The sequence below is a fragment of the Talpa occidentalis genome, unplaced genomic scaffold (genome assembly GCF_014898055.3).
Source record: "Talpa occidentalis isolate TD23 unplaced genomic scaffold, MPIMG_talOcc4v2.1 talOcc4.3, whole genome shotgun sequence".
NCBI classification, from domain to species: domain Eukaryota; kingdom Metazoa; phylum Chordata; class Mammalia; order Eulipotyphla; family Talpidae; genus Talpa; species Talpa occidentalis.
Window position 1 is genome coordinate 2,778,238 of NW_023603184.1, and position 16,428 is coordinate 2,794,665.

Sequence of the window (16,428 nt, forward strand, 5' to 3'; positions counted from 1 at the left end):
GGGGTTCTACAAGGATACTGGTGTTCCTATCATGGATTTATTTCTCACAGAGCTGCTGAAAGGCATGATTTCTGAACATTATTAGTGTGGTGAGTGGGTTTAAATGACAAATACATTCCAACATTCCAGTTTTCCTAAGACTTTGAATGACTTTTTCTTATGTTAAATGGAGGCAGGTTGGACATTACCAATTTGGCCACAGGGGGCCACCTTTTGTTCCATACTTCAATCAGCATCCTTTCTAATTTCTCCATTGCAAAATGAAATGCAGAATCCTGCTGAGTAGGCCCATGTCAGTAAACTTAGCCAGTTCAGCTTTATGTTTCCTCAAGCATATTCCACACCCTTAGTATCCTCAAGTGTTTCCCTTATTATTTCCTCCATAAATTATAAAACTCAAGCCAGATCCTTAAATACTCTTAGTATCGGTAATAATTATCATCTACAAATTAAAGCCTAGAAGACAAACTATTTTCCCATTCACAGCTGGGAAAGTCAATTATTTTACTTTATTCTACATGGAGTTTGGTAGTATTTCCAATTATAAATGAGTTCACTCTGGGAATGAAGTTGGGAAAAGGTGACAAAATGTTCCCTTTGATAGGAAGAATTTCCCTTATTGATGTTAATATTGGCTCTGAATTTAAATTTTTAGACCAGGTTTGAAACCTCAAAAGCTAGTGCTCAGTGTGCCCCAGTGTCCTGTCATAAATCCATAATATATAAGATAAATCTTGTGTTGTATTTAAATTACAAAATATAATTTTTCACTAGGACATTCACAAGGATTATGTAGGGAGAATCCTGAATATGCATCAGGAAGTCCATTGTTGAGGAAAAGGGAAGAAATGCATCTCCAGGTATGTGTGATGGGGTCTAATACAGATACAGACTCAGTGTGGAGATTTCATGACATGTTGTTGGAGGATGTCAATTTTGGATGGTCTCAAATGACATTACTCAGTTCTGTATTCATCTCCAAGAAATAATGACTTGGGCACTCTATTCCATGAGGAGGCTGAAGAGAAATTCTGGATAGAGTTATGTTAAACAAAACAAAACAAACAAAAAAAAAAAACCACAGAGGACTAAACTGGTGATTTTAAATTAGAAATTTAAATGTGTTCTACAGGGAAGAGATCCCATAGGTAAGAGATAACTTTTTTTTTTTTTTTAATATATGGGTCACATTTTATTTACAGAATGAAGATAATATTTTCAAAGCAAGATGAATGTTTTGATGAAATGAGTGCCCTTACCTAACATAATATAAATATGTAAACTCTCTACAGTGACAAAAAGTCACCATTTCCCCAAAAAAAGGTAAATACAAACTAATTTATACTGTTATAAGCTTTAGTTCAAAATATTTACTATTAAAATATTGTAATGAAGTCATCAAACAGATGCTATAAATTACTGATTTTATTAAATACATTTCCAGTTATATAATATTAAATTGTGATACTAAATCACTTTGAGATACTAAAAGCATTAATAGCATACATATTTAAGTAAAGTAAGTGACAATAGAAGAAAACTTCATTTTTAGTTAACACTAGGTAATGAATAGCATTTATTTATTAATTTTTGTCTTGATGTTATTTTAATGAAATTTAAAATAAAACATTCCAGTTCAAAAATATACAACTTTTTGAGACTCCCCAAAAATGTTACCCACCAAAATTAATTTTCTCTAAAATAAAAGTTCTAAAGATGTGTAAGACAATGAAAGAGGGTTATATTTAATATGGCTTTAAAATTATAGGGCTTACATTGCTAACTAATATTAAGCAAACATAACTAACGTAGGTAGAGCTGTTGATAGGATCGATAGCAAACTGATTTAGAATATTGTCACACACTCTCTTCACCTTCTAGATTTTCCTGGGGAACAAAATCTTGAGCTGTAAGAGGCAATAGTGTAACATTGTTATTTTCTTTGATTGATAAGTACTTAAACATTTACAAAAATGAATGATAAATATATAATTTTTTGAGTTTTCTGAATAAATATTTGCTCTTTTTCCTTTGTCTCCTATTGAAAATAACATACAAATCTCAGCTTCATGTTATAAATTAATATATTATAAATAATTTAAGTTTCAAAAAGTTCAGTTTATACAATTAGAAATTTTATTTGGCACTGGAATCAAATTCAAGCAATATAAGTGAAATTATTTGAATTAAATCTTTCATTTTCTTCAAAATTATACAGAAGGATTGGATAATTTTGTCCTGATGTATTAATTATTTTTTCCCCTTTTGAGTATCAGTTCCTTGAAATAGTATCTTCTGCTGCTATTCATTACAGAATCCAACACTGGATACCATATTAAGTGAATCTTTGCACATCTGTTTCTTCATATATAGCATGAGAACATACATTAACACTTAATTTAATATTATTTTAGATTTAATAAGAAAATGTTATTATAAGCATTTGACTAACATGATGGTAATGTAGTTAAAATCATTTTTCTTCTGCTTTCCCAGGTAGTATTTAATGCTGTCATATGCAATTGTCTTTCTTGCTGATATTCCTATATTGTCCACTGATATCTGAACTATGAGAAAGTTATTGAGTCTTTGTATACCTTGTTTATTAGTCACAACCAAAAATGTATTTGCTTACATGCACTTTAACTAAAATATATATGGTCTGTCTTTATATTTCTAGGAAGTTTATGACAATTATATTTTATAATTTACAATGCTTAATTCTGATTTCCTTAGTTTTGTGTCAAACATTATTTCAGTGAGGACTTTATAAAAAAGGAACAGTGTCACATAAAGAGACACTTGAGGATAGATTTTACTAGTAAATTTTCAGAAATCACGTCATTAATGCAATCCCTTCAACATTACCAATTATATAACCTGTCGAACAAAAAACATTTATTAACATTGGCTGCATGTATTGAATAAGATAAATAAAAGATCTTGCATTATAATGCCTGATGACTATGAATCTTATTTTATTTGGATAGATAAAAGAAACCAAAATAGATTCCAATAATGTGCAGGCACCAATAGAAAGAGTTACAGCGATCTCATATGAAAGGAAAGACATGACTTGTCTTGTAAAAGACTTGATGGAATAGCTGAGATATTACAAAAAAAAAAAAAATGACTCAAAGTTTGGTGTGGACATACCACTCAGAAAAAGAGATATTAGATGTTTCTGACTTTGGGGAGAAAAAGACAAATTTTGTTTTGCTCAAAACATACAAAAATGGATAGTGTTAATTCTAGAATGCATAATTTCAACTCAAATTCACAGCTGGTATTAGATATTGAATATATTTAGATACTGAATATAATAGATGTTGAATATAACCTAAATAAATATTTGGAATGTAGTTACTCTCCTTTAAACCTTAGTTGTGCCCTTTGAATACAAGATGCTGGAAATTACTGGTGGATCGAAATTGTATATGCAAGTCCCTCAAATGCCTTTAGAAAGCATGCAAGAGAAAAAAAAAGATAAGTGGCTAATTTCACTATTTTTACAGATGGAACACCAAAAAAGTTCAGTAGAAGTAAATCTCACTTCAACAATGGAATTTATTCTTTTGGGATTTTCTGATATTCCCAATCTACAAATGCTCCTTTTTGTGATATTTTTCTTTGTCTATTTGATTATTCTGATGGGAAATGGCCTCATTATTCTCATAACCAGGGTCGACCAGGCTCTCCAGACTCCCATGTATTTTTTCCTCAGTAATTTTTCCTTCTTGGAAGTCAGCTACGTATCTGCCACTCTTCCTAGAATGCTCAAAAACCTTTGGACGCAGAAAAGAAGCATTTCTTTTTTTGCCTGTGCTACGCAAATGAGCTTTGTGCTTATTCTTGGACACATTGAGTGTCTCCTCCTGACAGTGATGGCCTATGACCGCTACATGGCCATCTGTAACCCTCTGCACTACCCTCTGGTCATGAGTCACAAGGTCTGTGTCCAGCTGGTGGCTGCCTCCTGGATCACTGGGGTTCCCGTTGAGCTGGCACAGACATGTCAAATTTTCTCTCTGCCTTTCTGTAGATCGAACAGGATCAATCACTTCTTCTGTGATATCCCCCCATTACTCAAGCTGGCCTGTGGGGACACTTTCCTGAATGAGATGTTGGTCTTTTCAGCTGCTGTGCTCTTTGTTATGACTCCATTTCTGTTGATACTTGGCTCCTACACTAAAATCATCTCCACCATACTGAAGTTGCCATCGGCAACAGGACGAGCCAAAGCCTTCTCCACCTGCTCCTCCCATGTTATAGTCGTGGCTTTATTCTTTGGATCTGGAATCATTACATATTTACAACCCAAATCCAAAAATTCTTCCATGGTTGACAAACTTCTTTCTCTTTTCTATACCATTGTCACCCCAATGTTTTAACCCCATGATCTATACACTGAGAAATAAGGATGTTACGATGGCCTTGAGAAAATTATTTTCTTAATATTTAATGTGTAAGCTGCTGATTTGAATCCATTGCTTGATATCTTATTTAATTTTGCCATTATATAATTGGGAACCAATATTTGATTTGTTTTCCTACCTTACTATAGATTATCTATACTCATCACTAAGTTTGTTGTTTTAGACTAGATACCTGATACCATGATTATATGCATGAGTATTCCTCAATATAAAACCTAAATTCTATGAAGTATAATAAATACCCACCCATGTTCACGGGGTTTGTGTGTGTGCATGTGTGTGTTAAATTGATTCTAAATTTACTGTGATAGTAAAGACAGTTAAGGAAGAGCAAGGTGGGGGGAACTTCTTTATGGAACATCATGACTTACTATATAGCTGTAGAATTCAGACACTGTGGTATGATTCAACAATAGACAGACCAGGGACATATGACACAATGCCAACCACATACCCAGCACAGACACACTTAAACATTTGAAAGATATTTTTGCAGAATAGTGTAGAAAAAGTCAAAATAAATTGAGTAGGAGCTTCTGATTACATTTACTCAGAAGTAAATGTAAAAAAAAAAAAAGAAAACATTCTGTATTTCAAAAAAATATATTTATGAAAAAGGCCTAAGAGTTAAGTCTCAGCACTATCACCTCTGCAGCCTTGGTTCAATCCCCAGCCAGGGAGCTGACCCACATGGCACAGCAGACCTCTCCTTTCTCGCCCACTGCTCCCCTCAGCAATGTATTTCAGTAGACCTGCCTTTTCTGCTCCCCACTCTGTCTCTGGTGAATCCTCTCACTCCCCCCACCCCACCACCTCTGGCCTATAACCCAGTTCTTCTACACAAAAGTAAAGAAAATTAAAAAAAAAAGAAAAAAGTATTCCCAGGTAATTTGTAAGCCTAAATATGAACCTTCATCTAAAACAATAGTTGTAATAAATTATTAGCTATAATGGGAAATTTTGTTAAGTTGAATAACATTGACTTAGAAGTGCTCATCACTGGGCCTCCCCGGTGGCGCAGCAGTTGAACGCTGGGTTGTGAAACTGCCCGCAGCCTCTGCAGTGCCGGTTCGATCCCCGGCTGCTCCCTGGCCACCGGAGGAGGATCTCACATGGCCGCAGACCTCTCCGATCACCTGCTGCTCCCCTCAGCAGTGTACTTCGGTCCTTCTGCCTGCTCTGCTCCCCGCTCTGGCTCTGGTGAATTCTCTCAACCTCCCGCGCTTCTGACTATACCCAGTGATTGTGTGAATAAATAAAAATAAAAATCTTAAAAAAAAAAAAAAAAGAAATGCTCATCACTGAGAGAAGCCATTCAGAGTTAACATCTTCAACATAAAGTATTTACAAGCACCATATAGAAACATATGCAGCAAGTCAAAAAGAGAAAACTCAGAAGAACTTGAGTAGGAGCTTTGTAGGAGTATCATCCAAGTGGCCAGAAAACTAACGGCAGGCCTCCCGCAGCTGATACCTAGTGACAGGCTTCATACTTTGGCAGCCAGTTGCTGGGCTGGGCATCCCCTTTTCTATATGTTGTTTCTAGTGCATAATATAGTTATCTGTTTCATCTTCAGGTACTATAGGTTTTGTTCTACTATAATCTAGTGACAGTCTAAGGAAGAAATGAGCCTATCTTCACAATACTATCATCTTGTTGCTCTGAGGAATGCTGGTTTTTTAAATTCCTTAAAAATAGCATATTTTAAGTATGTCATTTCTTTGATAGAGAATGTATAATGTTAAATAACATAGAGTAACTATGGTCTTTGACTAAAAATCAAATCATTTGTAGAAAGTCAGATGATTGAGTATGAGTAGATACAATTAGAATTTAAAATCTTATAAATTTTTAATATGTATAGGGGAGGGAAGACAGTTGATTGTTTGAAGTATAGGTAATAACCTAACACATATCTACTTTGAAAAAATGTAAGTATAACCATACTGTTGTCAAGATGAATTGGTTTAACAATTGACATTCCTCTCACTGATTTTCTAAACTGGTGTATATGTTCAACCCAATAACTAAAGTAACTACTTAGTTTAGTGTCAAGATTTGATATTTTCTCATTAGAACTACTCTTGAATTTTTCCAAAACATCACATGTGTTCAAAACAATCTTTTAAAAACATGAAAAGATATCTAGATATAAAAAAACAGGGTAACTACAATGATTAGTCCCCAATAAAAAGATGACTAGATATGTAAGAAAATCTGATCTACAACCTGGGAAGAGCTTACTCAATAGAATAAGATCAATTATTAGGATAACTGGTTTTGTAGCTGAGGACATAAATTATGTCTTTACAATTATGTGTAACTATGTATATGCATAGTAATCATAGGATAAGGATTAGGTCAGTCTACTACGAGGGGGGGTGGACATCAATTTCCCCACATCTTCTAGGAACAGGAATTTTATGTGAGGCAAATGAGTGTAGAGATCTCATGTCGATATACATCAAGGAAGCACCAACAAATATCAAATCTGTCAAATAAAGAAGTATAGAATCAACTTCTGAGAGGGATGCTGCAGTAAAAAGTACCAAACTTAATGTAAAATAAGAATGCAGGTTTAGAAACACTGTGGAATGGTCAAAGCATTCTATAATGGGAAATAAATATAATTACAAATAGAAGTGGATACTGGGCTTGCAACACCAAGACTAGTTATTTTTATCTCCATGCTTGCCTGGAAGTTGATTAAATGCAAAAAAAGAAAATATATAGCGAAAACTTTCATTTTACTTTATTCAGTTTTAAATAATTCTACTTACGATGTCTATTTCTGAGGCAAATTACATTTTCAATCACCTAGATACTTTTCCTGACTCCAGAGTAGATGTCATAACATCATTAAAACCATCTAGATCCTTACTGGAGAGATGCCATGCCTTTTATACCCACAAAAGTTAATGTAGGAATTTAGTATTTCCCTTCTGAAAAGGGGGTCTCACCACCTCTCTTCTTGAAGAGACCGAGCATATCATGTTGAGGTGATAAAACATGTGATGCCTTTCCAAAGGTATGGATGCTGCAGACCTGGATAAATTATGGATAAATTATGGGAATAAAAGTAAGAAAGGCAAATCCACACCAAATACAATAGAGACATTTTTAACTTTTCCTTCAAGTAATACTTAAAAATAGTGGATTTTCTCATCCAGGCATCCCCACTCCCCCAAAGGGAAAACTGTATGCAAAGAAGGGACTGAAGAGGACATGCATTCTACAGGGAAAGAGTTCTGAAAAGTAAACCTGTATGATTGCCAAGTAACAGCAGTCTTTTAGAAATTAATTTGATACATGAGAGAAAATATTCCCCAAAGAGTACATGGCTACTTCTATTTAAGAACAGTTAATGTTTAAAGCTAGCATGAATATTGTAGAATTACAGTGATACCCTGAAAGGAAAAAAAAAAAAAAACATTTAAAGTTTACAGGCTAAAAATTAAATACATTATTATAGACAGCTTCATGCAAAACCATAAAGGTAAGCTATAATTGTGTTCTTTGGCTATTTGAAATTAGCTCTAAGGAGCAAGATACAAAAAAAAAAAAAAGAAATGAAAAGAAAAAGAAAAGAAAGCATGGAATCCTGAGATTTTTCTCTGAAAATGAGTTAACTGCTGAAAATAAGTCATGTAGCTATGAGACTAGAAGGTGGAGCTTGGTGTATATTTGATGAAATGTGAAAACATATATTTATGTATTTTTTTTTGGAAGGTTGGAGAGCAAATATAAATAAGCAAGATATGTGGGAGGATCTTTTTGTTTGTTTTGTTTGTTCCACTGCTCTGGCCACTTGCATGACCAGACTAAGCAATAATTGAGTTTAATCAAAGTTACATTTTATTAGACAGAATTAGGAAGATTAAAAAGAGGAAGATTAGGTGGTTACAAGGAAATTTTAAGGTAATGAATTATAAATTTTACATATGAAAGGGCAATATTTCTTGATTGAATTAAAGGGTAATCATCCAATATATGGAGCATTTACAGGGAAAGTTACTAAAGAGGTTAGTGAGATGAATGCTTTACACATTTAGCACAATTAATAGCAGAAATGAATAAAGTAGAACAATACATTGCTTAGTATGAAAATATTAGTTTAAGAAAATTTATTCTGATAAAGATATAAATGCAAGGACTTAAATCTCCTTTGGAATAAGATTTAAGCAAAATCTTTACAACAATAGCTTCTAGAAACAGAGGAACATGAGGGTAAAAGCAATTTAAGAGATTATAGGAATACATTCATGATTCTGGTCCAGTTAACAGAAGAGGGAAATGTGATTCCAAAATGTTGATGAATTAACCTTCTTGAATTTACCATACCTGCAGATGGAGAACAAATTATAAACAGACACTCAAATGTCACGACAATTATGGAATTTTTTCTCTTGGGCTTTTCTGATATTCCTAATGTCCGGTGGATCCTTTTTGGGTTATTTTTAGTCATCTACTTAACTATCCTGATGTGCAATAGCATCATCATACTGATAACAAGCATTGACCCTGCTCTCCAGACCCCCATGTATTTTTTCCTCAGCAATTTTTCCTTTCTAGAAATCTGTTATGTAACAGTCACTATTCCAAGGATGCTCATGGACCTTTTGACCCAGAAAGGAACAATTTCTTTCTTTGCCTGTGCTACACAAATGTGTTTTGTCCTAATGCTTGGAGGTGCAGAGTGCCTGCTCCTGGCTGTGATGGCCTATGACCGCTATGTGGCCATCTGTAACCCTCTGCACTACCCTCTGGTCATGAACCACAAAGCCTGTGTCCAGCTGGTGATAGTTGCCTGGACCAGTGCTGTTCCAGTTGTAATTGGGCAAACTTGCCAGATCTTCTCTCTGCCATTTTGTGGATCCAGCACAATTAATCATTTCTTCTGTGATATCCCCCCAATACTCAAGCTTGCTTGTGGGGACACATTTGTGAATGAGCTAGCAGTCTATGTAGTTGCAGTGGTATTTATCATGGTTCCATTTCTGTTGATTGTTGTGTCCTATGGCAAAATTATCTCCAACGTTCTGAAGTTGTCATCATCCAGTGGGAGGGCTAAAGCCTTCTCCACCTGTTCTTCTCATCTGACTGTCGTAGTCCTATTCTACGGAACAGCCACTATCACTTATTTACAACCCAAACCAAATCAATCTGAAGGAACTGGAAAACTCATCTCTCTTTTTTATACAGTTTTGATCCCAACATTGAATCCCATCATATATACTCTGAGGAACAAAGATATCATGTTGGCACTAAGAAAACTTTTAGCTAAGATATTAACATGACTTAAAGACTGGCAATTATAGATAGAATTTCCTTATATATTTGCACATTGATGCATTGGAAAACAACTTCTGAGATTATGTCCATCTTCCAAAATAATGATAATTACTAACATCATAGAAACCCACATGTTAAGGGGCCTTAATCTCCTAGGGTTTATATGAGTAATCAAGACAATTGGTGGCTTTGATCAAATTATTTACAAAGATCTAATGAGAATCCATGTGTTCTCTTGCTCTTAATCTGTGAGTTAAGATTTTGCCTGAGCAATAGAATAACGGCTGAGTTTGTCTTATAACTGGATTGGAGTAATGCTCTGTGATAAAGTCCCTTTAAACTTCCCACTTCTCCAGGTATAGTTGTAGTCTCTATACCCATAGTTGGGTTTAGCCTATGAGAAAAAATAGCAGCATCCGGGATTTAGAAGCAGTAGAACATTAGTGTTTTCTTTGTTCTTCCTTCTTATTTCTTTCTCTTGTTACTCTCTATATCTTTTAAAAAGGTAAGTCCTGAGGGTGTTCCTACCTCCATTATCTTAGCACTCACTGTTCTTTGGTAACACCATCTCTATTCCTTGCAGCTCTAGGTTTCACATTGGCAATATCTACTTAGTATTAAAAACTTCTGGAATTTTCACTATAAACTATCCAAATCAAGGTGCAGTGAATTGAATGTTGGCCAAAAAGGCCTTTGCAAATGGAATTAAGGTAGGGAATTTGAAATGAGATGACCTTGTTAAGATAGGCACTAAATTCTGTGACCAGCTTACTTTTAAGAGACGGAAAGGCAGAGGTGGTTTAGGAAACAGATACAGAGACACAGAGAATAATGTCACATGAAGATGGACACTGGGATAGGAATGATGCAGCCAAGGATCCAGAAGCTTCAGAACCACCAAAAGCTGGAGGAAATAAGGAACAAATTTCCCTGAGAGCTTTCAGAGGAGACCTTGCCAACACTGATTTTGGACTCCAATTTGTAAAAATGTAAAAGACTATATTTTTGTGCTAAACCTCTCATCATGGGGTAACTTTTTACAGTAGATGCAGGAAAGTAAGACACCATGTACATAACCTTTTCATTAAACTGCTTTCATTTGAATGTTCTGGAATGAATCCGATCTGTTCTGGGGTCAGTAGATGGATTTTGAAGAAAATTAAAAATACTGATCTTTTTATTTTGATACTGAGTCTACTAAACTTTATCTTGTTGAAATAATATTTGCTCAAAAGTGATTTCTACATATGTTTGTTCAAGAATGTTTATTAAAGCTTTTCTTATACAGCAAAAGAAAACTGTATGTAAGGAAAGGCACTCTCAACCAGAACACATGATGACCTTGGATTACAGCTGCACCACGTAATACAACAAAATTCTCAAGGCAAATTTTTAGAGCCACTCCATTGAAGAAATCCCAAGCTTCCCTGACATGTGAGAAATAATGACAATGTCTGAATAAAACTTAATTCTGTTTTTGTAAAAGGAAAGGATGGCCCTGCACATGAACTTTATACATATATGTGGGTGTGGGTGTGCAGGCATATTAGCAGGATCTGGAAGGATGTCGATTGATAGAGACTGTTGGCTCCCTTACAGTGGCAGAATTTCAAATAATTTCTGATTTATCATCATCATTATTGTTGTGGGCCTCCTCGGTGGCGCAGCAGTTGAGCGCTGGGCTGCGAAGCTCTGCAGCGCTGGTTCGATCCCCGGCTGCCAGGCAAGGGTCCCACATGGCACACATCATCATTATTGTTATGAAAACATTTTATGTTTATATTTATATTCAGATGTATTACAAAGAGAATATAATATATATAATATGTAAATTATAAGAAATAATCTTTTTTATTCAGGAAATATAAAACTAGCAAGGAACTTGCTTTTCCCATTTATTATCTTTAAATTGTTTTTTATTGCGTTAATCTCTGCTTGAATAATAGAAATGTGGGTTCCCCCCATTTTAGTCATTGTTGCCATAGGAACCCACCACCAAAGAACCTAACGTAGACCCTTAAGTTCCTTCCAATCTTTATTTTCATTCCACCCATCTTTTCCCCAGGTTGTCCCTTAAAGAATATTTAATATGCAGCTAAAAAATTTCATTATCATCTCATAAATGCTTAATTTTTGGAAAAAAACAATAGATTTTTTTATAAACTAAGCAAATTAGAATATATAACATTTATAACCATTTCTTTAAAAAAATAGGAAAGACCTTAACCATAGACATTTAATAGAAATGCACACTTTTACAATTTAACAAAGGATATAGCTGCAAATAAAGAAACATTGTGCACATTGAATGATGATAAATGATGTCTATACAATGGTAATCAGTGTTATTAGAAATTTCTGGGTTTATTGCAATGTTACAAGGTACCCTTTCTCTTGTACATGTCATGAAATTGTAATCATTCCACTAGTTTGTCTATACATTTATCTTGCAGTGTTTTTTCTCATTAATAACATCTGACACAGATTGATATAACTTGCATTTTTTTTAGCTTTCACATATTGAAAATCATACCACTGATTTCCATAGAATCGTAACAACCATTTTAACAACAAAGTTGGCAATGGGCAGTAAATAAAAATATGCATACATTTTGATCTAGGAAAAAATATACTAAGAAATCAATCTTGGAGAATAAATCATTTTTCCATGTGAAGCCTGGAGCTGCAAGGAATAGAAATGGTGTTACCAAAGAACAGTGAGTGCTAAAATAATGGAGGAGGGAACGCCCTCAGGATTTGCCTTTTTAAAAGATATAGAGGGTGACAAGAGAAAGAAATAAGAAATAAGAACAAAGAAAACACTAAAGTTCTGCTGCTTCTAAATCCTGGATGCTGCTATATTTTGTCATAGGAATGCTGTCTTTTTTTTTTTTAAGATTTATTTATTTATTTATTTATACAAGCACTGGGTCAGAAGCACGGGAGGGTGAGAGCATTCACCAGAGCCAGAGTGGGGAACAGAACAGACAGACTGACGAAATACACTGCTGAGGGGAGCAGCAGGCGCAGCAGAAGAGGTCTGCGCGCCATGTGGGATCCTTGCCGTTGGCCGGGATCTAACCTGCTGCAGAGGCTGCGGGCAGCCTTGCAGCCCAGCACTCAACTGTTGTGCCACCAGGGGAAGCCCAGGAATGTAGTCTTATAAATCATTTTGGCACACCAATAACAGTAATTATTAAGTATGATTTATACTTCTATCAGAATCAATGTTTATATATAATGCAATCATTGGATTTAATTTAAAAAAACAAAAGAGAAAGTTCTGGGAATATTTTTAAATGTATTTTCTCAGTGATTATGGTAGTGAGGGGAAATTAGGGAAAACTGTAAAGTTTTTATTTTATGTTATTTATAGCAAAAATATGTTATAAAAACAGATATAATACACATAGCCTGCATACCACATAAACACAAAATATTGATAAAGTTCAATAAAAAATGATAATTTTCATTTTAGATTTTTTGGAATAAAATATTCTATTATTTTCTCTTTATTGCAATAAAACTGTATTGTTTAATCAATAAAATGCAACAAGTCTGCATTTAATATGTATAGGAAAATAAGTAAGATTCTTTGCTTGTGGTATTGCTCTAACTGTATTTGTATTATTAGCCTTATTATTTTTCAATATTCATGCTTGTGTAATAACATCTATGTATATGCAGGCAACAAAACTCTCAGGAACCATGTGTAACTGATAATTAAGGTTTAAAAAATGTGCAAAGGTTTTTTCTGTTCTTATGCTTTAGTGCAGAGGTAAAAAAGTTCTACTCATGTATGTGGACTAGAATAGGAAAAACTGCAAAAATTAATGACAAAAAAAAAAATCCCAGGAAAATTTCCAAGCAGTAATTGGATACCTTCTGAAGCTATTATGTGTGGAATGCAGTAAGACAGACGTTAAGAAGATTTTCATTTTCACAGTGCCTCTGTCATAATATAGAAAAATTGCTTAGAAAAAATAACTAATAAGGGAACATTTTGAATATTAATAATTATTATAGGTGAACTAATCTACTTCTGTTTCTAGAAGGGCAGATAAGTGTTATGTTCTTAGAGAATGTTAATGATATTTTTGTCCAGAAAATGTAATTTCTATACTCCTAAAATTCTGTGAACATTACCAGAAATTATGCAATAAAACTGACAATTGAAAAACAAAAATATAGTAGCAAATTTCAGTGATAACACCAAAAAATTTATTTGTACCTCTAAATTTTTTGTAGCTTTAATTTTTAAATATAATGAAAATGTACCGTTAATATTTAACATATGTGCTTTTTTAATTCTGTGTGTTTTCTAATGAAAATAATCCTGATAAATTATATTATTATATTGCATTATTCTTAGAGCAATTCATTAACACAGTTAAGAAATGATTTTTCTTCTTTAAACACACATAGGTACTGGGTGTGGGTGTGTGTGTGTGTGTGTGTGTGTGTGTGTGTGTGTGTGTGTGTGTGTGTGTGTGTCTGTGCGCATGCGCAGCGCAATTCAGGGAAAGAAGATTGCTTTCCTTTACTGAAGTCAGCTGTTAAGAGATGGGAGAGATAAGTAGTGTATATGGAATTTTTACACAGCTTGAGTTGGGGAAGGAAAAATGAATATATCTACGGTTTTAACCTTAATTTGCAGTTTTGAATATTTGGCTGTACAAAAATTATAGAGCACATAATTCATCTTTTGTGTTTAAAGCAGATAAACAGAAGCTAGATAGAAAACATGATAGATAGGTAGGTACAAAGGTATATGATGACAGATGGTAAATAGTGTGCGTGTGCCAACATACTCATTGATTCTAACTTCTATCTAAATGGTTTTATGCAGCTATTGTATTTATCATCATAAAGGCTGTGATATATGTATACATATATATGTGATATTTCTTTGGGGTTCATTATTTTATGACAACCAAGCCTTTGATCTAACAGTGGGTAACTATATAACGAATAGGTTGCACCATCCATTTGTTTCCCATATTAAAAGTACATAGAAACAATAGAAATCTGGTACATATCCTAATTCTAAAATAAGGACAAGGGATCTTTGTACTTTTCTTTTTTAACTCGAATCACATTTAGACTTGTAAGTAAACTAAGATTACTAATTTGACAAACATATTTCTTTCAGTGTGATAAAAAAATATATATTAGATGATGATGGAGAAAACTGAAATTATGTGATTAACTAAAATATTTCTAGACTGAATCTCTGAAAGTCAATTCAGTAGAAACAAGATAAACTAAAAAATGGAAGTGGGCCTCCCTGGTGGCGCAAGTGGTTGAGTGCCGCACTGTGAAGCTGACCACAGCTTCTGCAGTGCAGGTTTGATCCCGGCCGGCTGGCGAGAATACCACATGGCGGGGCAGACCTCTGCTGTCATGCCTGCTGCTCCCCTCAGCAGTGTATTTCGTCAGTCTGCCTGTTCTGTTCCCCGCTCTGTCTCTGGTGAATACTCTCACCCTTCCACACATCTGGTCTGTACCCTGGATCTTGCATAAATAAATAAATAAATCTTAAAAAAAGAAGAAATTAACATGATATGGAGATATAAATAATTATGTTCCATGTCTATAGACAATAATAAGCCCCAGAAGTCTAAGAACACAAATCCTATGTTTTCATGAGTATCTTGAGACACCAACACGTTTTAACTCTACTCAGAATTTTCAGGAGCGACAGAAAGCTGGAACCTGCTGTAGAAGGATTTGGGTAGACATTGTTTAAATGAAAATAATTTTTGTGAGTTAAAATGTAGCCTTCATTCTTTGGAAAAGTAAATTCATCAAATGTCTTCTCCAGCATTCTTGAATTTTCCAACAAAGCTCCTTGCATCCAAGATTATGATTATATGTTCATAAAATTGCTGTGAGTGACATAGTTACATTAAATGTTATTATTATTTTATAGACAGAATCAATCAACAAAGAACTATTGAGTTATCAAGAATGATTAAGTTAGAGTAAATTAGAAACTTAAAGTAAATAAGAAATGAAAATCATTAATCCAGATTTCTGAATTAATGATGTTTTCATTTTACCATGATATGCTTATCAAAGAAGAGAAATAAATCACTCAATAAATATTGTAATTATGTTCAACACCATCATCATCACTGTGATACAAGTAAGACACATAGCAACTGATTCAAATAAATAATGCAACATTAAATTTTTAGTCTAGAAGACCAAATTAGCAGTTAACAGAGGGGAGAGGAAAGTGGAAGAGTTAGTATATAAGGTCAAAGGGAGCAATTGTGGTGTGGTGAAGGGTAGAATTGTATCTTGAGTGGTGAACTTAGTGTAGCACATAAAGATGTAGATTTATAATGATGCACATCTCAAACTTACATAATCCTATAATGTGTTGCTCCACCAATAAAAATTATATTTTAAAGAAAAATAGAAAAGAAATGAGGCAGATGTCATTTATAAGCATACAAGCATACAAAAGAAAGATGATATAAGACATCATGTTATCTGCTGGAAGATTAAAATGTAAGCCCTTAAAAATTGACTTTCACACTTATGAACCAAATGTTAATATAAAAATGAAAGCGTTTTTGGAGAGAAATAATTAATGTGAATGATCATACTAACAGTAACTTCAGTAGAGTGAAATGGAGATATTTCTGTGATAGAGGCAAATAAATGTGCAAAATCTGATCTTTACAATCA

General features: G+C 34.0%; 2 protein-coding genes across 2 annotated transcripts; both read left to right on the forward strand.

Annotated features, from left to right (window-relative positions):
- The first annotated feature begins 3,515 nt into the window (after positions 1-3,515).
- Positions 3,516-4,391, forward strand: LOC119254425 (olfactory receptor 10AG1-like). The gene has a single exon (XM_037521525.1). It carries the CDS (start codon positions 3,516-3,518, stop codon positions 4,389-4,391), a length of 876 nt encoding a protein of 291 aa, XP_037377422.1.
- Positions 4,392-8,795: 4,404 nt separating this feature from the next.
- Positions 8,796-9,734, forward strand: LOC119254428 (olfactory receptor 10AG1-like). The gene has a single exon (XM_037521526.1). The coding sequence runs from the start codon at positions 8,829-8,831 to the stop codon at positions 9,732-9,734; it is 906 nt and encodes a 301-aa protein (XP_037377423.1). The 5' UTR covers positions 8,796-8,828.
- Positions 9,735-16,428: the final 6,694 nt, after the last annotated feature.

Bases quoted from the DNA above. Each gene is read 5' to 3' on its own strand.
- LOC119254428 (XM_037521526.1), top strand. From the start codon at position 8,829: ATGGAATTTTTTCTCTTGGGCTTTTCTGATATTCCTAATGTCCGGTGG.
- LOC119254425 (XM_037521525.1), top strand. From the start codon at position 3,516: ATGGAACACCAAAAAAGTTCAGTAGAAGTAAATCTCACTTCAACAATG.